Source organism: Pan paniscus, chromosome 4, assembly GCF_029289425.2.
Source record: "Pan paniscus chromosome 4, NHGRI_mPanPan1-v2.0_pri, whole genome shotgun sequence".
NCBI lineage: Eukaryota > Metazoa > Chordata > Mammalia > Primates > Hominidae > Pan > Pan paniscus.
Window position 1 is genome coordinate 27204440 of NC_073253.2, and position 24660 is coordinate 27229099.

At 37.8% G+C, this 24660-nt stretch overlaps 1 protein-coding gene across 1 annotated transcript in view; it reads left to right on the plus strand.

Annotated features, from left to right (window-relative positions):
• Nucleotides 1-11346, plus strand: part of TMEM161B (transmembrane protein 161B) — a 92490-nt gene extending 81144 nt beyond the window's left edge. The window contains exons 13-15 of the mRNA XM_024928937.4: nucleotides 362-467; nucleotides 573-661; nucleotides 1090-11346. Of these exons, the coding sequence (XP_024784705.3) occupies nucleotides 362-467; nucleotides 573-661; nucleotides 1090-1200 (306 nt within the window). The 3' untranslated portion in view covers nucleotides 1201-11346. The remainder of the gene's footprint in view (nucleotides 1-361; nucleotides 468-572; nucleotides 662-1089) is intronic.
• The last annotated feature ends 13314 nt before the right edge of the window (nucleotides 11347-24660 follow it).

Here is a 24660-nt window from a genome sequence, read left to right on the forward strand (position 1 = left end):
GTGGGTTTGGGGAATTCCCGTACTGACTAAGAGTCTCCAAAAGCAGCATCTGCCCCTTTCCGGGCATCAGTCACAGCCCCTCTGCTCCCTCAAGCACCTGATCTTGTACCTATTTATTCTAAAGAAGAAAAGGACTTTCTCCAGGTAGAGGGAGGACAAGTGATGGAGGAAGGATGCATTCAGTTACTAGATGGGAGAGTAGCTGTGCCACAGCTGCTAGGAGCTAGAATTGTACTGGCTGTGCATGAAACCACCCATCTAGGTCAGGAGTCACTTGGAAAGTTGTTAGGCCGGTATTTCTACATCTCGCATTTGTCAGCCCTTGCCAAAACTGACACAGCGGTGTATTACCTGCCGACAGCATAATGCAAGGCAAGGTCCAGCCGTTCCACCCGGCATGCAAGCTTATGGAGCAGCCCCCTTTGAAGATCTCCAGGTAGACTTCACAGAGATGCCAAAGTGTGGAGGTAACAAGTATTTACTAGTTCTTGTGTGTACTTTCTCTGGGTGGGTGGAGGGTTATCCAACACGAACTGAGAAAGCTTGTGAAATAACCCATGTGCTTCTTTGAGATCTTATTCCTAGATTTGGACTGCCCTTACGGATCGGCTCAGATAATGGGCTGGCGTTTGTGGCTGACTTGGTACAGAAGACGGCAAAGGTACTGGGGATCACATGGAAACTGCATGCTGCCTACCGGCCTTAGAGTTCCGGAAAGGTGGAGCGGATGAATCAGACTATCAAAAATAGTTTAGGGAAAGTATGTCAGGAAAAAGGATTAAAATGGATACAGGCTCTCCCTATGGTATTATTTAAAATTAGATGTACCCCTTCTAAAAGAACAGGATATTCCCCTTATAAAATACTATATCATAGGCCCCCTCCCATATTGCGGGGACTTCCAGGCACTCCCCAAGAGTTAGGTGAAATTGAGTTACAGCGACAGCTACAGGCTTTAGGAAAAATTACACAATCTGAGCCTGGGTAAATGAGAGATGCCCTGTTAGCTTATTCTCCCCAGGTCACCTTTTCTCCTCAGGTGATTGAGTGTGGATCAAGGACTGGAACGTAGCCTCTTTGTGCCCACAGTGGGAAGGACCCCAGATTGTCGTCCTGACCACTCCCACCGCTGTGAAGGTAGAGGGAATCCCAGCCTGGATCCACCACAGCCATGTAAAACCTGCAGCGCCTGAAACCTAGAAGGCAAGACCAAGCCTGGACAACCCTTGCAGAGTGACCCTGAAGAAGACAAGCCCTGCTCCAGTCACACCCGGAAGCTGACTGGTCCACGCATGGCCGAAGCATGAGGAAGTTCATTGTGGAACTCATTTTTTTAAATTTTGAACTTGTACAGTAAGGACTTCAACTGACCTTCCTCAGACTGAGGTAGGGTTAAAAAAAAAAAGTTAAAATAGTCTTTTTGTTTAAAAGGGACTTGTGTGTATAATGCCACCCAGTACAAGGTATGCAGCCCAGGAAGTGACCAGACTGATGTGTGCTATAACCCATTAGAACTACTTAATCCCTGTTGGAAAACAGGAGAGTATGTAACTCTAGGAGTCAATGGAACTGGACTGGCAGGAAGACCTGGGTAGTGTAGATGAGAGTGAGAACTCCCGCTAGTGAGTGAGGTTCTCAAAGGGGGGAATGAGGAGAGAAGCCATTTCTCTTACTGTCTCCTGTCTCTGAAGAGGAGGAGGAAGTAAAAGTTGAAAAACAAGAAGAAGGAAGTCAGTGGCAAGACCAGCCGGTGCCACTGATGACCCGGCCTGAGGTTAAAAGATTAACCACCCCCCCCAACTCTAACCACATGTGCTCTCAATCCATCAGACCCTTTCACATGGAACCCCTTAGAGCTGTAAGCCATTAAAAGGGTCAGGAGCTCTGTCTTCGGGGAGCTCAGCTCTTAAGATGCGAGTCTGCTGACGCTCCCAGCTGGATAAAAAACCTCTTCCTTCTTTAATCCGGTGTCTGAGGAGTTTTCTCTGCAGCTCGTCCTGCTACAATTCCACTTTCTTCTGCCTGCTTTATTTTATCCTTTATACTTTTTGTATCCTCAGTCCAATCAAGTTGACACTCAATATTAACCATCACAACCACATTCTGGGCCATTCAAATAAAAAATAGATTAAGAAATGTAAAAATACTGAAATTATTTGTAATGTTTTTCTGATCACCATGGAATTAAGCTAGAAATGATCAAAAAGACAGCCAGGCACATTGGCTCATTCTTGTAATCGCAGCACTTTGGGAGGCTGAGACGGGTGGATCATCTGAGGTCAGGAGTTTGAAACCAGCCTGGCCAACATGGTGAAACCCTGTCCCTACTAAAAAAAAAAAAAAAAAAAAAAAAAAAATAGCTGGACATGGTGGTGCACACCTGTAATCCCAGATACTCAGGAGGCTGAGGCAGGAGAATCGCTTGAACCTGGGAGGCGGAGGTTGCAGTGAGCTGAGATCATGCCACTCTACTCCAGCCTGGGCAACAAGAGTGAAACCATGTCTCCAAAAAAAAGTAAAAATACTGAAATCATTCGTAATGTTTTCTGACCACCATGGAATTAAGCTAGAAATGATAAGAAAGATAACAAAATTTCAACTGCCTTAAGTTTAAGCATTCTATTTCTATATAGTTCATTGTTTAAAGAGCAAATAAAAAGAAACTATGAAGTATTTTGAAAGGTAAAGAACATGACATCAAATTTTGATGCTATTTAACCCATTGTAGAACAAAATTTAAAGTTTCCCATTCAAGAAGCTATAAGAGATCATCAAACCTAAGGAAAGTAGAATTAAAGGAATAATTCAGCAAAAACCAATGAAATACTACACAAATGTATAATAGAGAAAATTAATAAAGCTAAAAACGATTGTTCCAAAAGATTAATGAAGTTGATTATATTCTTATCAAAATTGGTTCAAGGAGAAATAAAGTTAAAAACAGTAACCCATATCAATGCTAATTAAAAAACAGTAATCAAAATGAGATGACTACAGACATTTAAAAAGTAAGAATACAAGCAATGAACACTTGAAAAATTAGTAATTCTTGTTACAATAGTGTCAAAAAGCAAGTTAGAAGTAGCTTTTTACCAACATGTATAAGACCTGTACACTGAACTCTACAAAATGTTAAGAGAAATTAAAGTAGACATAAGTAAATGATATGTTTCACATGAATGTATTGGAAGACTCAATGTTGTATAAATGTTATATAAATTAACACAAATGTTATATAAATTCAATACAATCCAAATAATAGTTTCACCAAATTCAAATAAAAATTTTCTATCTGATCTTAAATTTATATGGAAATGTAAAGTACTTAGATTGTCCAAAGTATTTTGCAATGGAAAAAGTTAGAGGATTTGAAGATTTACTATAAAGTGACGTTGTGGTTCTGCCATAAAGACAGACAAATGGATCAATGAAAGAGAGAGCTGAGAAATAGTCTCATACTTACACACTCATTTAATTTTTGACAAAGGTGTCAAAGCAATACAATGGGGAAAGGAGAGTCATTGCAACAACTGGTGCTAGAATAATTGGATGTCCAAATTTTAAAAAAATGAACCTCAATCCCCACCTCATACTTTACACAAGAATCAATTCAAGAGCCAAATGTAAAAGCTACAACATAGTTTGGCAATTAGTGGTGGATATAGATTTCTTAGGACACAAAGTATTAACCATAAAATTGGTTTTTTTTTGTTGTTGTTGTTGTTGTTGTTTGAGACAGAGTCTGACTTTGTTGCCCAGGCTGGAGTGCAGTGGCACAATCTCAGCTCACTGCAACCTCTGCCTCCTGGGTTCAAGCAATTCTCCTGCCTTAGCCTCCTGAGTACAGGCGTGTGGCTAATTTTTTTTTTTAGTAGAGACGTTTCACCATTTTGGCCAGGCTGGTCTCGAACTTCTGACCTCAGCTAATCCACCTGCCTTGGCCTCCCAAATTGCTGGGATTACAGGTGTGAGCCACCGCACTTGGCCCCCATAAAATGGTTTTTAATGATAAAAGATTTCATAGAAATTAAAAACTTATACTCATCAAAAAAAGGAAATAGACATGTTACAACTTGAAATAAAATACTTGCAAAACGAGACAAAAGACTGGAATCAGGATATATAAAGAATTTAAAAAAATAGATTAGGAAATGGGTGAGACATTTGAATAGGCACTTCACAGTTGACCATTAAGCACATGAAAAAGTGTTCAACCTCTAGCAATTCGATTATGATGATCCTTGGTATCGTTTTATGTTTCTTATTACTTGGGTTCATTCAGGTTCTTTGATCATTGGCTTTTTATTTCAGGCCACGTTAAAGGCTGACTAGTTTTTCCTCCTGAGGAAAGAGGAGAAATTTGATTGCAATGCATCGTTGGACTTTACAATTTTCTTGACATCTGTTTCTGCAAAAGAATGTGTTTAAAGGGTGTTATATTCTTAAAAGTGCCTAGGATGACTACATAAAATGTTTAGTAAAAGCACTGCCTGTATAAATACATGTAAGACCTTTCAGTTACATACTCAGACATGTGGAGTAAACTTGATACTATTAATAGTTTTCTTTGACTCTTTATAGGTGTCGATTTTGCTTGAGAATATTGAAGGTCTTGACAGAAGTTGTGGATTTCAGTTTTAACAAATGCGTTTTAAGTGGAAGAGCATTTTCCTGGTCTTGTCCCTCCAATTTGAGAATTAGAAATGCCATGTTTATGATTATTCAGCTGTATTTGTTGCTAACTTGTAAAGCAATACAAACATTTTTTGGTCTGTTTGACTGAATTTGTCCCACAACTCATTGTTGCTCTGTTCATTTTTTTCCAGGTTTCTTTTTTCTTTCTGTGTTTCATTTTGGATAGTTTTTATTGCTATGCTATGTTTTCAATTTGTCTTTTTATTTTTGGCAGCATCCTGTCTGGTATTTAACTAATTCAGTGAAATTTTCAATCTCAGACATTTTAAAAAACCTTTAGAACTAAGTTCAAATTGAGTCTTTAAAAATACGTTTATGCTTTCCTCTACTTTCTTGAACATATAAAATATAATAGCAGATTCAATGTTCTTGTCTACTAATTTTATCTTGTGTCTATTGAATGATTTTTCTTTTCATTGTGGGTCATGTTTTCCTGCTTCTTTGCATCACTGAAAATCGTTGACTGGATTCCAGACATTATGAGTTTTGCCTGTTGAGTACGAGGTATTTTTTTCCTTAAATAGAGTCATGTACTACATAATAACTTTTTGGTCAACAATGAACTGGGTATATAACGGTGGTCCCGTAGGATTATAATGGAGTTGAAAAATTCCTATCACCTAGTGATGTCGTAGCCATCATAACATTGTAGTGCACTGCATTGCTCATGTTTGTGGTGATGCTGGCGTAAACAAACCTGCTGCACTGGCAGTCATATAAAAGCCTAGCACACAATTATACACAGCACATTATACTTAATAACAATAATAAGCTACTATGTTACTGGTTCATGTATTTGTTACACTTTTTATTATTATTTTAGAGTATAGTCCTACTTATTAGAAGAAAAAAGCAGGTCATTTAGAAGGTATTCCAGAAGAAGACATTGTTATCATGGGAGATGACAGTGCCATGCTTGTTACTGCCCCTGAAGACCTTCCAGTGGTATAAGATGTAGAGGGTAAGACAGGGATATTGAGGATTCTGATGCTGTGCAGGCATAGGCTAATGCAGGTGTGTCTTGTTTTCTAACAAAAAGTTTAAAAAATAAAAATAAAAAGCTTTGAAAATAGTAAAAAGCATATAGAATAAGCATATAAAGGAAGTAAATATTTTTGTACAGCTCTGTGTATTTGTGTTTTAAGCTAAGCTATTACAAGAACCCAAAATTGAAAAATAAAAAGTTTATAAAGTAAAAAGTGACAGTAAGCTAAGTTTAATTAATTATTGAAGAAAGACAATATCTTTGTAAATTTAGTGTAGCCTATGTATACAGTGTTTGTAAGTCCACAGTAGTGTACAGTAATGTCCTAGGCCTTCACTTTCCCTCATCACTCACTGATTTATCCAAAGAAACTTCCAGTCCTACAAGTTCCATTTATGGTAAGTACCCTAGACAGGTATACTATTTTTAATCTTTTATACTGTATTTTTACTATACTTTTTCTGTTTAGCTATGGTGAGATACACAAATACTTAAAATTGTGTTACAATTGCCTGCAGTATTCAGGACAGTAAGAAACTGCACAGGTTTGTAGCCTAGGAACAATAGGCTATACCATATAACATAGATGTGTAGTAGGCTGCACCATCTTGGTTTGTGTAAGTCCACCCTATGATGTTTGCACAATGATTAAATTGCCTAATGACACATTTCTCAAAACCTATCTCCATCGTTAACCAGTGCATAATTGTATTCTTGAGCTTTGTGCTGGGATCCAACTAAGTCAATAGGAAACCAAGGAGGCAGTTTTGATTCTTTTGAGGCTTGTATTTAAGGTGAGATCAGACTTTAATTTCATGCTAATTTTTACCCATACTGAGGCAATACCCTTTTGAATACTCTACCAATGCCCCATGTATTAAAAGGTTTTCCTACTTTGGCTAATGGGAACAGGAATTACACTATTCCTATCCATGTATGAATCCAGAGGATTATTCTGCCTGTCCTTTTGGGTGATTCTTTCCCCAACACTTAGAAATTTCCTCAAATGCATGCATTGGTCAGAACTTGGCTGAAGATGTGAGGGAACCTTCAACCTCTATAGATAGAGCTTCCTCACACCACAGCCTTCCTTTCTGGTACTCTTTTCTGTCAATTGTAGTTCCCTTAGCCTTACCAGATTCTCAACTCAGAAAGACCACTGGGCTTTGTTTAGTTTTTCCCCTGTGCTGTGACTGGACAATCAAGTCAGTAAGCTGGAACAATCAAGGTTTCAAGTAGAATTTCTTTAGTTATTTAGTTTTGTAAAATAGAGGAATGAATCTGCTCCCTATTAATTTCACCTTAATTGGAAGAGGAAGTCCCCAGCTTCTGATTTTAATTTCTTCTTAGAGAATTTTTATTCCCCCAGTAATATTCCTTTCAGAGACAGGCTTCCATTCACATGCAATTTTAAAAGATGTGTAACTCAACATTATTAGTCATCAGGGATATGCTAATTAAAATCAAAATGAAATACCACTATACTAAATGTAGACAAGGATATGATGCAACTGGAACTCTGATACTTTGTGGTACAACTACTATGAAAATGACACGGCTACTTTACAAAAAAGTTGTAATAGTTTCTTATAAAACTAAATTTATACCTATCCTGTGACCCAGCAATTTTACATTTATGTGTTTGCTCAAGAGAAAAACACATCTACAAAAAGGTCAAGAATGTTCATAGCAGCTTTATTCAAAGTAGTCCCAGACTAAAAAAAGCCCAGGTGTCTATCAGTAGTAGAATATGTACACACACTGGTATAAATATACAATGGAATAATAGCAGTGAAAAAAGTACAAACTGATGATTTATGCAAAACCTGGATGAATCTTTAATATGCTGAAATAAGTCTTATAAAACAGAGTGCATACTGTAAATTCAATTTATATAAATTTCTAGAATAAACTAATGTACGGTGGAAAATATCAGAAGAATGGTTGACTTTCAGGAAGGGTAGAGGTAGGGATTGACTGGGAAGAGGCATAAGGAAACTTTCTGGAATGAGAATGTTTTATATCTTGTAGGATTTGGGTTAAATGGGTATATGCCTCTGTCAAAATTCAATGGATGTCCACTTAAAATTTGTGCATTTCATCTAATGTAAATTTTACCCAAAAAGGAAAAAACTATGAGGAAAAAAACTAAACATATTGAACTCGAATAATATGCAAAGAATATTTAGGGGGAACTATATCTGTAATTTACTTAAAAATTCCCACCGAAATAAGATAAATTGCTAGAACTATGAGTGATGAGTTGATAGATACATTTTAAAACATAAAATATGTAGCATCCAAGTGAAGCATACATGTGTGTTCATTGTAAAATTCAACCTTCCAAGAATATTACTTGAAATATTATAATGAAATTTTGAAAAATGAAGAGTATATAGGTTGAGCATCCTAAGTTTGATAATATGAGATCTGAAATGCTCCAAAATCCAAAACTTTTTGAGTGCCCACATGATGCTCAAAGGAAGTACTAATTGGAGCATTTTGGATTTCAGATTTTTGGATTTGGAATGCTTAACTGGTAAGTATAATGCAAAAATATTCCAAAACCAGAAAAAAACCCCAAATCTGAAACAGTTCTGGTTGCAAGCGTTTTGGATAAGAGATAATCTGTATTATGAACAGCCTTACATCAATAAATTTGACAAATGAAGCGAAACATTTATTGGAAAAGGCAATTACCAAAGCAGCAAAAGAAGAAATAGAAAAATCTTATATTAAGTAAAGGAAATCCATTATTTAAAAATTTCTGTACAAAGAAAATTCATAGCCCAGATGGCTTTATCTGCAAATTTTGCCCAATAGTTGAGGAAGAAATAATAACAATTTTGCACAAACTCTTCCAGAGTGAATGGTTCCTTACTCTTTTTATAAGGCAAGGTAATATTGACTGCAGAATCTGACAGGCATATTACAAGAAAGGAACAAATTAAAAACCAATCTCTGTCATAATTATAGATGTAAATACCCTTAGTAAAAATATTAGCTAATCCAATTTGGTGATATATGCATCAAACCAAGTGAGATTTAATCCAGGTTCACTTTACATCTAAAAGCCAGTTAACATAATTTATCAGATTGAGAGGAAAAAATGCAAACAGCTAAACTAAATCTTATGATTCAGGAAAAGCATTTGACAAAATGTAATAGCCATTCACAATAAAGCTTTTCAGAAAATTAGGATGAGAGAGAAGCACCCTTAATTGGAGGAAGATTATCTACTAAAAACCAACAGCAAACATTAATCATGAAGCATGTTATTGAAGACTTTTCTCTTGTGTTCAGAAATGAGACAAGGATTCCTACTATGACCATTTCCATTTAGTCTTGTACTGGAGGTCCTAGGCAGTAAAGTAACGCAAGATCAAAACAAACAAACATTAAGATTAGAAGGGTCAAAACTGTCATTATTCACTATTCAATATGATTGTGTATGTGTACCTAAAATATGTGTTTAAAATTCCTCATCAAAATATAAAAACTAAACTGTATTTGCAAGGTTGCTGTACACAGGCCAATATTTAAAAAATTAGTTGTGTTTTCACATACCAGCAACTGACTGAAAACAATATTTTTAAATGTTGCCATTGACCGTAACATCAAAAGCCCCCAAATACATAAGACTAAATCTAATAAAAGATGTGCCAAGACCTCCTCACTGAAAAATTACAAAACATTTTTGTAAGTGAAGAATTTCTAAATAAATGGAGAGATATATAAAGTATTATTGCACAGATGTCAATCCCTCAAATCTACAATTTCAATACAGTCTCAATAAAAAGCCCAGCAGCTATCTTTGTGGAAACTAGTAAGTTGATTTAAAAATTCATATGGAGTACAAAAAACCAAGATTCGTTGATGCAATTTTGAAAAAGAAGAACCCAGAGAAAATGATACATTCTAAAGTTCTTCTAATAAAGTCGATGTGCTATTGCTAAGTGGTTTTAGAAAAATATGACCAATAAAACAGACCAGAAATTCCAGGAACTGACCCATACACACACAAACACCTACTTTAATTTTTTTTTAAACTTTAAATTTTTGTGGCTACATAGTAGGTGTATACATGAGATATTTTGATACAGGCATGCAATGCATAATCACATCAGAGTAAATGGGGTACCCATCACCTCAAGCATTTATCCTTTGTTACAAGTCATACTGCAAATAAGTACAAGAAGTGATCTTTTCATTTAATGATGATGAATCAGTTGCATATCTATACAGAATAAAAGTGTATGTTGACTCTTTTCTCAGACCATACAAAAAATTACAGACAGATTGCAGGTTTAACCTACATGTGATTTTTGACTAGGCAAAACTGGGGAAAATGGACCAAAAAAACCCTGCTAATAAAGAAAATTGGTTAAATGGACTATATTAAAATTAAAAAACTCTGTTCACAAGAGAAAAATACCATCAGGAGGGTAAAATAAGACCTTGTAATGAGATTTTAAAAAACTTTCCAAAACAGCTCATACCCAGGATCTACAAAGTATACTTACAATCAATTATATTTATATATTTTTAAAAGACACCAAAAAAAAAAAAAAAAGAAAATGGATGTCACAAATGAGGATATCCGAGTGGTCAATAACATGAAAACATGCATGACTTCATTAATCATCAGGAAAATTAAAGTACAGTGTGGTACTACTATACATCTAACAAAAGGGCTAAGTTTGAAAAGGTGGAAAATATCTTCAACCTCATTCTTGTTGGTAAAATAAGAAACAAAAGATGGAAAATAACAAGCATTGGCATGAATGTGAAGAACTTTCACAACGTAAATGAGGATTTAAATTGCTGTACATTCTAAGCAATTGCTATATATTGCTATGTATCCTAATTGCTATACATGTTAAACTGAAATACTTAGTCATTTTCTTCTAAGGCTGATCATGTTTCCTTGTGACAATTTCACTGGTAAGTATTTACCCCCCAAATTCCATACATGTTATTAAATGACATGTACTACACCATAGATAATAGCACTTTAGTCCCAAATGGGGAAATATTAAAATGTCCTTCAACATTAGAATGAATAGATAAATTGTGGTACATTCACAATGAGTGACATCAAAATAGATAAATCCTGGTAGAGTCACAATGAAATACACAATATCCATCAAAATGGATAAATTGTGGTAGAGTCACAATGAAATAGTAGATGTAGTGTATAGCAATGGGAAGAAATAGTCTATATGCAACAATGTAGATGAATCTCACAAACATTGATACTAAGAAAACATGCAACAAAAGACACTTTGCAATTCCATTTATGCAAAGTACTAAAACACAAAACATGCTGTTGGAAATCTGGGTGGTGTAATGATTGCAAAGTAGCTTGAAGGGGGCTTCTGAGGTGCTGGAACTATCTTGCTTCTGAATCTAGGTGCTAGCTACAGAGTTGTGTTCCATTTTTGAAAATTCAAGCTGTGGAGTTATAATATGTGCAGTTTCCTATATGACTGTGATGCTTCTGAGAAACAGCTAAAATTAGTGATGCTACTGATAAGTATATGATAGGCTGTTAAAATAGTGGAGCTCCCCCCACCCAGCAAACATTATGAAATCATACATAAAAATATATTTATTTTAAAATCTTAACTTTACTCCTGCCCACTCCTGAAAAAAAAAAAAACAAAGCTAATCTGATATCCTATTTTCTGAATATGAAAGTCTAAAATGGCTACAATAAAACTTTTTATAATTTTAGTAATATTTTAGTATTTAAAATCTTAATCATACTGATTGGGATTACCAAATAGATATTGAAGAATGGACTTGTAAATGTACAAACTGATGTTTCAATCAGCATTTTAAAGAATTGTTTTCAACATTGTTAATCAGTTTAAACTTTGAAAATTATCTTGCTTGCTCTTGAATGTGGTGATAACTCTTATATGTTTGATAACTGGTTTTAAGTGATGCCAACTAAATAATACAGCAACTGTAAGATCAAAGGTCAATAATTATTTTAACTTTCAGTTGGGTGGTTGCTCACATTATTTCTCTAAATACCACACAACCTGGTTCTTCTTAGCTCCTGCATATCATGAACCAAAAGGAACATCATGTAATCCTTTAAAGCATAGCACCCAATCCTTGATTGATTACTTGATAACTGGGGAGTGTGTATGCTATTTTTAATAATAAAGAAGACAAATAGATTCTAAGCAGCTATTATTAGGTTCCTATTTATACCAATGTCTAATTATAGGATTTGTTATTATTTGGCATTTGGCGTTCATTTTTGGATCAGACTTTTAATAGTTTTAAATAGTATGTAAATATAAATAATATATGTATAAAAGTTAAATATTCAGACTTATTATGTTGCTCTTGGACAAATTAAGAATTTTCAGTTCTTATATGTATCTAGACAGTGTAAAAGCTGTCTGTTACTCTGGGTCAGAGTCCTACTGCCTTAACATATAAGCTTTTCTAAAGGAGTCAGGAGTTGGGAAAGAGTAGTAGTCTAAGGCTGCCTCTGTTAATGTACTATGATGTTATTACATGTAATGATTCATTTATTCACTGAATCATATATTTATAAATAAAATACATATATGTGTATATATAATATAGCAATGAGCCATCACTACATTACCAATTGGAATGGCTAATATTCAAAAACCCAACAATAGCAATTGCTGGCAGGGATGTGAAAAAAGAACTCTCATTTGTTCCTGGTGGAAACGTAAAATGGTACAATCACTTTGGAAGACAATTTAGCAGTGTCTTATAAAGAAAAGTTTTTCACATATGAAAAAAAGCTCAACATCACTGACTCTTAGGAAATGCAAGTCAAAACCACAATGAGATACCGTCTCAAACCAGTCAGAATGGCTATTATTAAAAAGTCAAAAAACAACAGATGCTGGTGAGGTTGTGGAGAAAAAGGAAGGCTTCTACACTGTTGATGGGAGTGTAAATTAGTTCAACCATTGTGGAAGACAATGTGGTGATTCCTCAAAGACCTAGAGGCAGAAATACCATTCGACTCAGCAATCCCATTACTGGGCATATACCCAAAGGAATAAAAATTGTTCTGTTATGGCAACGCCCTTTGGGTCCCCTCCTTTTGTATGGGAGCTCTGTTTTCACTCTATTAAATTTTACAACTGCATTCTTCTCATCCATGTTTGTTACGGCTCGAGCTGAGCTTTTCTCTCGCTGTCCACCACTGCTGTTTGCCGCTGTCGCAGACCCGCCCCTGACTCCCATCCCTCCAGATCCGACAGGGTGTCCCCTGTGCTTCTGATCCAGCGAGACTCCCATTGCCACTCCCGATCATGCTAAAGGCTTGCCATTGTTCCTACACATCTAAGTGCCTGGGTTTGTCCTAATTGAGCTGAACGCTAGTCACTGGGTTCCGCGTTTCTCTTCCATGACCCACAGCTTCTAATAGAGCTATAACACTCACCACATGGCCCAAGATTTCATTCCTTGGAATCTGTGAGGCCCAGAACCCCAGATCAGAGAACACAAGGCTTGTTACCATCTTGGAAGTGGCCCACCACCATCTTGGGAGCTCTGTGAGCAAGGACCCCCCAGTAACATTTTGGCAACCATGAAGGGACCTCCAAAACGAATTGAAACTGTAAAACTACAAATGGTTCTTCAAATGGAGCCCCAGATGCAGTCCATGACTAAGATCCACCACGGACTCCTGGACCGGCCTGTTAGCCCATGCTCTGATGTTAATGACATTGAAGGCACCCCTCCCAAGGAAATCTCAACTGCACAACTCCTACTATGCCCCAGTTCAGCAGGAAGCAGTTAGAGCCGTCATCGGCCAACTTCCCCAACAGCATTTGGGTTTTCCTGTTGAGACGGGGGACTGAGAGACAGGACTAGCTGGATTTCCCAGTCCCTAAGCCTAGCTGGGAAGGTGACCACATCCACCTTTAAACATGGGGCTTGCAACTTAGCTCACACCCAACCAATCAGAGAGCTCACTAAAATGCTAATTAGGCAAAAACAGGAGGTAAAGAAGTAGTCAATCATCTATTGCCTGAGAGCACAGCGGGAGGGACAAGGATCGGGATATAAACCCAGGCATTCGAGCCGGCAACGGCAACCCCCTTTGGGTCCCCTCCCTTTGTATGGGAGCTCTGTTTTCACTCTATTAAATCTTGCAACTGCAAAAAAAAAAAAGAAAAGAAAAAGAAATTGTTCTATTATTATTATTATTATTATTATTTTGAGAAAGGGTCTGGCTCTGTCACCGAGGCTTGAGTGCAGTGACATGATTTTGGCTTGCTGCAACCTCGGTCTCCCAGGCTGAAGCAATCCTCCCACCTCAGCCTCCCAAGTAGCTGAGACTATAGGCATGTGTCTCCACATCTGGCTAATTTTTGTATTTTTTTGTAAAGATGGGATTTTGTCATGTTGCACAGGCTGGTCTCAAACTCCTGTGCTCAAGCAATACACCCGTGTTGGCCTCCCAAAGTGCTGAGATTACAAGCATGAGCCCCCATGCTGGGTCTAAATCATTCTATTAATATTATAAAGATACATGCCTGCATATATTTATTGCAGTGCTATTCACAATAGCAAAGACATGGTATCAACCTCAATACCCATAAATGGTAGGCTGGATAAAGAAAATCTGGTACATATACACCATGGAATATTATGCAGCCATAAAAAGGAATTAGATCATAACCTTTGCAGGGACATGGATGGGGCTGGCGGCCATTATCCTTTGCAAACTAATGCAGGAACAGAAAACCAAAACCAAATACCACATATTCTCACTTATAAGTAGGAGCTAAATGATGAGAACACATGGACACATCAGGAGAAACAACACACACTGGGGCCTATTAGAGGGTGGGGCATGGGAGGAGGGACAGCATTAGGAAGAATAGCTAATGGATGCTGGACTTAGTACCTGAGTGATGGGATAATCTATGTAGCAAACCACCATGGCACATGTTTACCTATGTAACAAACCTGCACATCCTGCACATGTACCTCTGAAAAGTTGGAAATAAAAAAAAGAAACGTTCTTCCATACCATCCAGCAACCACACTCCTAAGGTATTTATTCAACTCCTTTGAAAACTTATGTCAATACAAAGCCCTACACACAAGTGTTTATATCAGCTTTATTCATAATCACCAAAAACTGGGAGTAACCAAGATGTTCTTCAATAGGTGGATGAATAAACAAACTATGGTACATCCATGCAATGGAGTTCTACTCAGCAATGAAAAAGAATAAATTATGAAGTCACACAAAGACTTAGATGAATCCCAATTGCATATCGCTAAGTGAAAGAAGCCAATCTGAAAAAACTACACAGTGCATTATTCCTGGCACCCATATCTTGGTTTCTTTTATTTTTTGTGGGGGTAGGAGGCATGGGGTCTGGCTCTGCCTGGCTAGAGTTCAGTTGTGCAATCTCAGCTCGCTGCAACCTCCACCATATCTTGGTTTCTAATACCATTAGTCAACAAATGAACCAGGGCTCTTTGAAGAAATGGCTGATTCTAGAATTGGGGCAGTAAATATACAAGATGAGCATGGAACATCTTGTGCCAGAATGTACAAGAAGTACTCAAAACAAAACGAACAAAAACCACCACTGCTACCACCAACAGAAAAGCCAGAACCAAAGTCAAACCCAACAAAAAAATAGGAAAAAAAAATAATAAGACTATGTCAAACGGACACAGGAGCCAACTGAAAAGTGCTCCCAATGTTCAAACTGGAAAAATTTGAGCAGCACAGTAAAGTGGTATTAAATTATAACCCGAAGCATAGCGTGAACATCCATGAGTCCATACTGATGGAAATAAATGGTTGAATAAATCAATAAATGGGGCAGAACAGATAAATCTCCAATGCAGCTCAGTTCCAAATAATTTGCATACATCTTCCACCCTCAAGGAGGGCGAGCATAACTCCTCATTTCTTTTTTCTTTTTCTTTTTTTAGCCAGAGTTTTGCTCTTATTGCCCAGGCTAGAGTGCAGTGGCATAATCTCGGCTCACTGCAACCTCCGCCTTCCAGTTTCAAGCAATTCTCCTGCCTCAGCCTCCCAAGTTGCTAGGATTACAGGCGCCCGCCACCACGCCCAGCTAATTTTTTTATATTTTTAGTAGAGACGAGGTTTCACCATGTTGGTCAGGCTGGTCTTGAACTGCTGACCTCATGATCCACCCACCTCGGCCTCCCAAAGTGCTGGGATTACAGACATGAGTCACCACACCCAGCCCAACTCCTCATTTCTTAAATGTGGAAAATGCAAAGTGACTTTCCTAGGAAAAGTACAGTATGAAAAGGAGAAAAAGAATAACTTTATAATGAAGAAACCTGAAAAACATCACCTTAGCCAAGTGATAAAGGTTAGCATCAGCAATGATAAGTTGTGTTAATAGTTTGTACTGTTGATATGATGGGATGAGAATGGCATTTTGCCTCTGTGGTGTTTCTCCCACAAGCCCATAATACCAGTCGAATCATGAAAGAAATATCAGAAAAATCCCAACTGAGGAACATTTTGCAAAATACCTGACCAGTACTACTCAGAAATTTCAAGAATACCCAAAACGAGGAAATTCAGAGAAACTTAAAAACAAGAAGTGACTAAGGAGACATGACAACTAAATGTAATGTGGTGTACTATATAAGATCCTGGAACAGAAAAGGGGCATTAGATAAAAACTAAGGAAATGTGAATGAGGTATGGACTTCAGGTAATGTATCAAAAGTGGTTTATTAGTTATAATAAATATACCATACTAATATAAGATGTTGATAATATGGGTACCTGGGTTTAGGGGATGTGGAGCTCTCTGTACTATCTTTGCTATTTTTCTGTATGATAGCTCTCCCTTATCTGCAGTTTTGATTTCTGTGATTTCAGTAATCAACCTATGATCAACCATTGAAAATATTAAATGAAAAATTCCAGAAATACACAATTTACAAGTTTTAAATTGCCACTATTCTGAGCAGCAGGATGAAATCTCTTGCTGTCCCACTCCAAAACATAAATCATCCCTTTGTCCAGTGTATCCATGCTGTATATGCTACCCACTCAATTGTCACTTAGTAGTCGCCTTGGTTATCAGATTGACAGATCACAAGAAGGGTGAGTACAGTACAATAAGCTATTTTGAGAGAAAGAGAGAGAGACCACATTCACATAACTTTTATTAGTATGGTGTTATAATGTTTTCATTTTATTGTTAATCTCTTACTGTGCCTAATTTATAAATTAGATCTTATTATATGTATAGGAAAAAAACATAGTATGTATAAGGTTTGGTACTATCTGTGGTTTCAGGCATCCACTGGGGTTTTAGAACATACTCCCAGAGGGTTGCTGGCAAGATGGCTGAATAGGAACAGCTCTGGTCTGCAGCTCCCAGCAAGATCGACGCAGAAGGTGGGTGATTTCTGCATTTCCAACTGAGGTACACAGTTCATCTCACTGAGACTGGTTAAACAGTGGGTGCAGCCCAAGGAGGGTGAGCCAAAGCAGGGTGGGGCGTTGCCTCACCCGGGAAGCACAATGGGTCAGGGAACTCCCTCTCCCAGCCAAGGGAAGCCATTAGGGACTGCACCGTGCACTCCAGCCCAGATACTGCTCTTTCCCCACAGTCATTGCAACCCGTAGACCAGGAGATTCTTTCCAGTGCCTACATCACCAGGACCCTGGGTGGCCTGGGTGGCCTTTTGGGCAGACACCAAGCTAGCCGCAGGAGTTTTTTTTCATACCACAGTGGTGCCTGGAACGTCAGCTAGACAGAACTCTTCACTCGACTGAAAAGGGGGCTGAAGCCAGGGAGCCAAGTAGTCTGGCTCGGCTGGTCCCACCCCCAGGGAGCCCAGCAAACTAAGATCCCCTGGTTTGAAATTCTCGCTGCCAGCACAGTAGCAGTCTGAGCTCGATCTGGGACACTGGAGCTTGGTGGGGGGAGGGACATCTGCCATTGCTGAGGCTTAAGTAGGCGGTCGGTTTCACCCTCACAATGTAAACAAAGCCTCCAGGAAGTTCGAACTGGGCGGAGCCCACCCCAGCTCAGCAAGGCCACTGAGGCCAGACTGTCTCCTCTCTGGGCAGGTCATCTCTGAAAAAAAGGCAGCAGCCCCACCTTATAGATATAACCCCCACCTCCCTGGGACAGAGCACCAAGGGGAAGGGGTGGTTGTGGGAGCAGCTTCAGCAGACTTAAACGTCCCTACCTGGCAGCTCTGAAGAGAGCAGTGGATCTACCCGAACAGCATTTGAGCTCTAATAAGAGACAGACTGCCTCCTCAGGTGGGTCCCTGACCCCTGTGCCTTCTGACTGGGAGACACCTCCCAGCAGGGGTTGACAGACACCTCATACAGGAGAGCTCTGGCTGGCATCTGGCAAGAGACCCTCTGGGACAAAGCTTCCAGACGAAGGAACAGGCAGCAATCTTTGCTGGTCTGCAGCCTCCACCAGTGACACCCAGGCAAACGAGGTCTGGAGTGGACCTTCAGCAAACTCCAGCAGACCTGCAGCAGAAGGGCCTGTCAGAAGGAAAACTAACAAACAGAAAGGAATAGTTTCAATGTCAACAAAAAGGATGTCCACTCAGAGACCCCACTGAAGGTCACCAACTTCAAAGGCAAAAGATAGATAAATCCACGAAGATGGGGAGAAACCAGTGCAAAAAGGCTGAAAATTCAAAAAACCAGAATGCCTCTTCTCCTCCAAAGGACCACAACACCTCACCAGCAAGGGAACAAAACTGGATGGAGAATGAGGTTGACGAATTGACAGAAGTAGGCTTCAGAAAGTGGGTAATAATAAACTCCTTCAAGCTAAAGGACCATGTCCCAACACAATGCAAGGAAGCTAAGAACCTTGAAAAAAGGTTAGACAAATTGCTAACTAGAATAACCAGTTTAGAGAAGAACGTAAGTGACCTGACGGAGCTGAAAAACAGCACGAGAATTTCGTGACGCATACACAAATATCAATAGCCGAATCAATCAACTGGAAGAAAGGATATCAAAGATTGAAGATCAACTGAATGAAATAAAGTGAGAAAACAAGATTAGAGAAAAAAAGAGTGAAAAGAAATGAACAAAGTCTCCAAGAAGTACAGGACTATGTGAAAAGACCAAATCTATGTTTGATTGGTGTACCTGAAAGTGATGGGGAGAATGGAACCAAGTTGGAAAACACTCTTCAGGATATTATCCAGGAGAACTACCCCAACCTAGCAAGGCAGGCTAACACTCAAATTCAGGAAATACAGAGAACACCACAAAAATACTCCTAGAGAAGAGCAACCCCAAGACACACAATCATTATTATTTGACAGATCAATGAGACATAGAATTAACAAGGATATCCAGGACTTGAACTCAGCTCTGGACCAAGGGACCTAGTAGACATCTACAGAACTCTCCACCCCAGATCAACAGAATACACATTCTTCTCAGCACCACATAGCACTTATTCTAAAATTGACCACATAATTGGAAGTAAAACACTCCTCAGCAAATGCGAAAGAATGGAAATTAAAACAAACAGTCTGTCAGACCACAGTGCAATCAAATTAGAACTCAGGATTAAGAAACTCACTCAAAACCGCACAACTACATGGAAACTGAACAACCTGCTCCTGAATGACTACCGGGTAAATAAACAAATGAAGGCAGAAATAAAGATGTTCTTTGAAACCAATGATAACAAAGACACGACATACGAGAATCTCTCAGACACAGCTAAAGTAGTGTGTAGAGGGAAATTTGTAGCACTAAATGCCCACAAGAGAAAGCAGGAAAGATCTAAAATCGACACCCTAACATCACAATTAAAAGAACTAGAGAAGTAAGAACAAATAAATTCAAAAGCTAGCAGAAGACAAGAAATAACTAAGATGAGAGCAGAACTGAAGGAGATAGAGAAAGGGAAAACCCTTCAAAAAACTCAATGAATCCAGGAGCTGGTTTTTTGAAAAGATGAACAAAATAGATAGACCACTAGCCAGACTAATATAGAAGAAACAAGAGAAAAATCAAGTAAATGCAAGAAAAAATGATAAAAGGGATATCACCACCGATCCCACAGAAATACAAACTACAACCAGAGAATACTATAAACACCTCTATGCAAATAAACTAGAAAATCTAGAAGAACGGATAAATTCCTGGACACAGACACCCTCCCAAGACTAAACCAGGAAGAAGTTGAATCCCTGAATAGACCAATAACAAGTTTGGAAATTGAGGCAGCAATTAATAGCCTACCAACCAAAAAAAAAAAAGTCCAGGACCAGATGGATTAACAGCTGAATAATACCAGAGGTACAAAGAGGAGCTGGTACCATTCTTTCTGAAACTATTCCAAACAATAGAAAAAGAGGGACTCCTTCCTAAGTCATTTTATGAGGGCAGCATAATCCTGATACAAAAACCTGGCAGAAACATGACAAAAAAAGAAAATTTCAGGCCAATATCCCTGATGAACATTGATGCAAAAATCCTCAATAAAATACTGACAAACTGAATCCAACAGCACATCAAAAAGCTTATCCACCATGATCAAGTTGGCTTCATCCCTGGGATGCAAGGCTGGTACAACATACGCAAATCAATAAACATAATCCATCACATAAACAGAACCAATGACAAAAACTACATGATTATCTCAATAGATGCAGAAAAGGCCTTTGACAAAATTCAACAGCTCTTCATGCTAAAAACTCTCAATAAACAAGGCATTGATGGAACGTATCTCAAAATCATAAGAGCTATTTATGACAAACCCACAGCCAATATCATACTGAATGGGCAAAACTTGGAAGCATTGTCTTTGAAAATCAGCACAAGACAAGGATGAACTCTCTCACCACTCCTATTCAACATAGTATTGGAAGTTCAGGCCATGGCAATCGGGCAAGAGAAAGAAATAAAGGGTATTCAAGTAGAAAAAGAGGAAGTCAAATTGTCTCTGTTTGCAGATGACATGATTGTATATTTAGAAAACCCCATCGTCTCAGCCCAAAATCTCCTTAAGCTGATAAGCAACTTCAGCAAAGTCTCAGGATGCAAGATCAGTATGCAAAAATCATAAGCAGTCCTATACACCAATAATAGATAAAGGGAGAGCCAAATTATGACTGAACTCCCATTCACAATTGCTACAAAGAGAATGAAATACCTAGGAATACAACTTACAAGGGATGTGAAAGACCTCTTCAAGGAGAACTACAAACCACTGCTCAAGGAAATAAGAGAGGACACAAAGAAATGGAAAAACATTCCATGCTCATGGATAGGAAGAATTAATATCTTGAAAATGGCCATAATGCCCTAGGTTTGATGCTGTCCCCATCAAGCTACATTGACTTTCTTCACAGAATTGGAAAAAACTACTTTAAACTTCATATGGAACCAAAAAAGAGCCTGCATAGCCAAGACAATCCTAAGCAGAAAGAACAAAGCTGGAGGCATCATGCTACCTGACTTCAAACTATACTTCAAGGCTACAGTAACCAAAACAGCATGGTACTGGTACAAAAACAGATATACAGAACAATGGAACAGAACAGTGGCCTCAGAAATAACGCCACACATCAACAACCATCTGATCTTTGACAAACCTGACAAAAAGAAGCAATGGGGAAAGGATTCCTTATTTAATAAATAGTGTTGGGAAAATGCTAGCCATATGCAGAAAACTGAAACTGGATCCCTTCCTTAAACTTTATACAACAATTAACTCAAGATGGATTAAAGACTTAAACTTAAGACCTAAAACCATAAAAACTCTAGAAGAAAACCTAGGCAATACCATTCATGACATAGTTATGGGCAAAGACTTCATGACTAAAACACCAAAAGCAATGGCAACAAAAGCCAAAATTGACAAATGGGATCTGATTAAATTAAAAAGCTTCTGCACAGCAAAAGAAACTCTCATCAGAGTGAACAGGCAGCCTACAGAATGGGAGAAAATTTTTGCAATCTATCCATCTGACAAAGGGCTAATATCCAGAATCTACAGAGAACTTAAATAGATTTACAAGAAAAAAACAAGCAACCTCATCAAAAAGTGGGCAAAGGATATGAACAGACACTTCTCAAAAGAAGTCATTTATACAGCCAACAAACATGAAAAAAAGTTCATCATCACTGGTTATTAGAGAAATGCAAATCAAAACCACAATGAGATACCATCTCACGCAAATTAGAATGGCAGTCATTAAAAAGTCAGGAAGCAACAGATACTGGAGAGGATGTGGAGAAATAGGAACACTTTTACACTGTTGATGGGAATATAAGTTAGTTCCACCATTGTGGAAGACTTTGTGATTCCTCAAGGATCTAAAACTAGAATTACCATTTCACCCAGCAATCCCATTACTGGGTATATACCCAAAGGATTATAAATCATTCTACTATAAAGACACATGCACCTGTATGTTTACTGTGGCACTGTTCACAATAGCAAAGACTTGGAACCAACCCAAATACCCATCAATGATAGACTGGATAAATAAAATGTGGCAAATATACACAATCGAATGCTATGCAGCCATAAAATATGGTGAGTTCATGTCTTTTGCAGGGATATTGATGATGCTGGAAACCATCATTCTCAGCAAACTAACACAGGAACAGAAAACCAAACACTGCATGTTGTTACTCAGTGGGAGTTGAACAATGAGAACACATGGACACAGGGAGGGGAACATCACACCACAGGGCCTGTTGGGGGGCTAGGGGAAGGATAGCATTGGGAGAAATACCTAATGTAGATGATGGGTTGATGGGTGCAGCAAACCATCATTGTACGTGTCTACCTGTGTAACAAACCTGCACGTTCTGCACATGTATCCCAGAACTTAAAGTACAATTAAAAAAAAAAAAAAAGAAAGAAAGAAAAAGAAATTTTCCAACTCAAAAAAAAAAGAACATATTCCCTATGGATAAGGGGAAAAACTATAAATACAAAATTATTTTAAAATAAAGTTGTTATTTTATTATTCTAAAATATAGAAATATTAAAACAAAAAATTATTTAGAATAATAAAATAAGTTTATTAAAAAATTTATAAAGTTTATCTAAATGTTTATGAAAATTATATAAATATTAGATTTCAGGAATGTGGAGAGAGTAAGACCAGAGCTCCCAGTCAGGTTTCTAAATGTAATGGTGTTTTTTGCCGTTCTGTAGCAAAATAAGAATAGTACAATGTAATATATTTTTCATGAAGCTAAATTGATACAATATAAATAATTATTCCTTATTCTGAGATTGTAGAGTCTGTCATGTTAAAATATATTTTGCTTTGAAATGGTGCTAATACTAGGTCTGGTCTGCCAGTATAAAAAGTTGATATTGGTCCCTGAAATAAAAAGTCTGAGATCCATATCCTTTAGAAAATCAATTCCTGACAACTCAGAGATTTGCTCCTCTTCCTAAGCAGAGCCAAAATATTATTGTTCCATGGTGTTTTCTTATATCTTTCTCTACCTATATTTAAGAGTGTGGATGGGTATCCTATACCTCTGGACCCTCAGGCAAAGGAAATCAAAGCAGAAGAACCAAGTAAAATAAAAGCAAAGATTTCCCACAATCTCCCTGGCATCCAGTGGTAGGAGGACATGCCAGCCTTTTCCAAATTTCAGAACCCATGTAAAAGACTCCTTTATTAACTCTTACCAGTGAAGAAGAAAATGAAGACTAGAGAAGATGGTACCTCAGGGCAATGGATTCAGAAAGTAAGTGATGTAAATCTGTTTTTAACAGAACCCAAAAAAGGTTAATTGTGGGCTTTTGTGTTTTAGGGTGCAGTGAGCTAGGCATTTTTCTTCTTAGATTGCGAGAGTTAAAAGTTCCACTGCCTAACCTTTTGAGGTTATCTGAAAATAATTAAAACCTCTATCAACTTCCACAACTGCTATTGCCTTGCATGATAACAATTAAATGAAAAAAGCCAGGTGAAGTTTCAAATGTTCTCATTGATAGTCATGCCTCTCTAAAGTAAGTGTGTGGATGTTTTAGTGATGTGTATTCTTTATTAAAATGTGCATTAGTTTGTCCAGCAAACATTTAGTGGTTGCTATTTGCCACTGTAATGTGTGTATTGTGCATGTAAATGTGAACAAGACATTCTTTGCCCCTAAATGGCTCATAATCTAGTTTAGAGACATAGTTGCCACACAGTATGGTAAGTGCTTCATTAAGGACTAATACAAATTTGATATCTAGAGAAAACTTTATGGAGGACAAAAGCTGTCTTGAAAGTTGGCTCAATGTTAAGAAAAGACAGATTATTCAAAGCGAAAACTTCAAACTTCAGTTGGAATAATACTGAAAAGAAAAGAGATACTCTCTATCACAGATACAGGGGAGCAGTATAAAACATTATTTAAAACACTATTTTAGATGCCTGGGAATCTGAATTATAACCTTTTATAATTTATACTCCTGCTGTGAGAGGGATTCTTTATCCATAAGATGAAGGAAAAGAAAATAGTCTGAGTCCCTTTCCTAAAACTTTATCTTTGTAGTTGCTAATGAAACATATGTAGCAGAAATCACTAAGTTTATAGAGGATATATTTATCCAGAGACACAGCTAGAGAAGCTTAGAGGTGGGCTCATGTTAGAGAAAATGGATGAAGGTATGAGTTCTCTCCTGAAGAGAGAAGAGAGGCAGACTTACAGGGGAGTGTCTTTCCACATTCAGTGCCAAGGCCAATATCATGTGTCAATCTCAAAAGAAGACAATCATTTGCTACTAGGCAAAATTATAAAAGTTGCACCAGCTGTTTTCCTAGGTGTCCTACAATGTTAACATTACCTGAAAAAATTGTAGTTAAGATGGGTGGTGATTCCACTCAGACATCCCCCCGACTTGCAAAGCCCCTGAGGTTGGGTGATGTTGGTTGGAATGGCTGGGCATTTGGCCAAGGAAAGTTGAATTGTTGATGCATGTCATTTGGGCTTG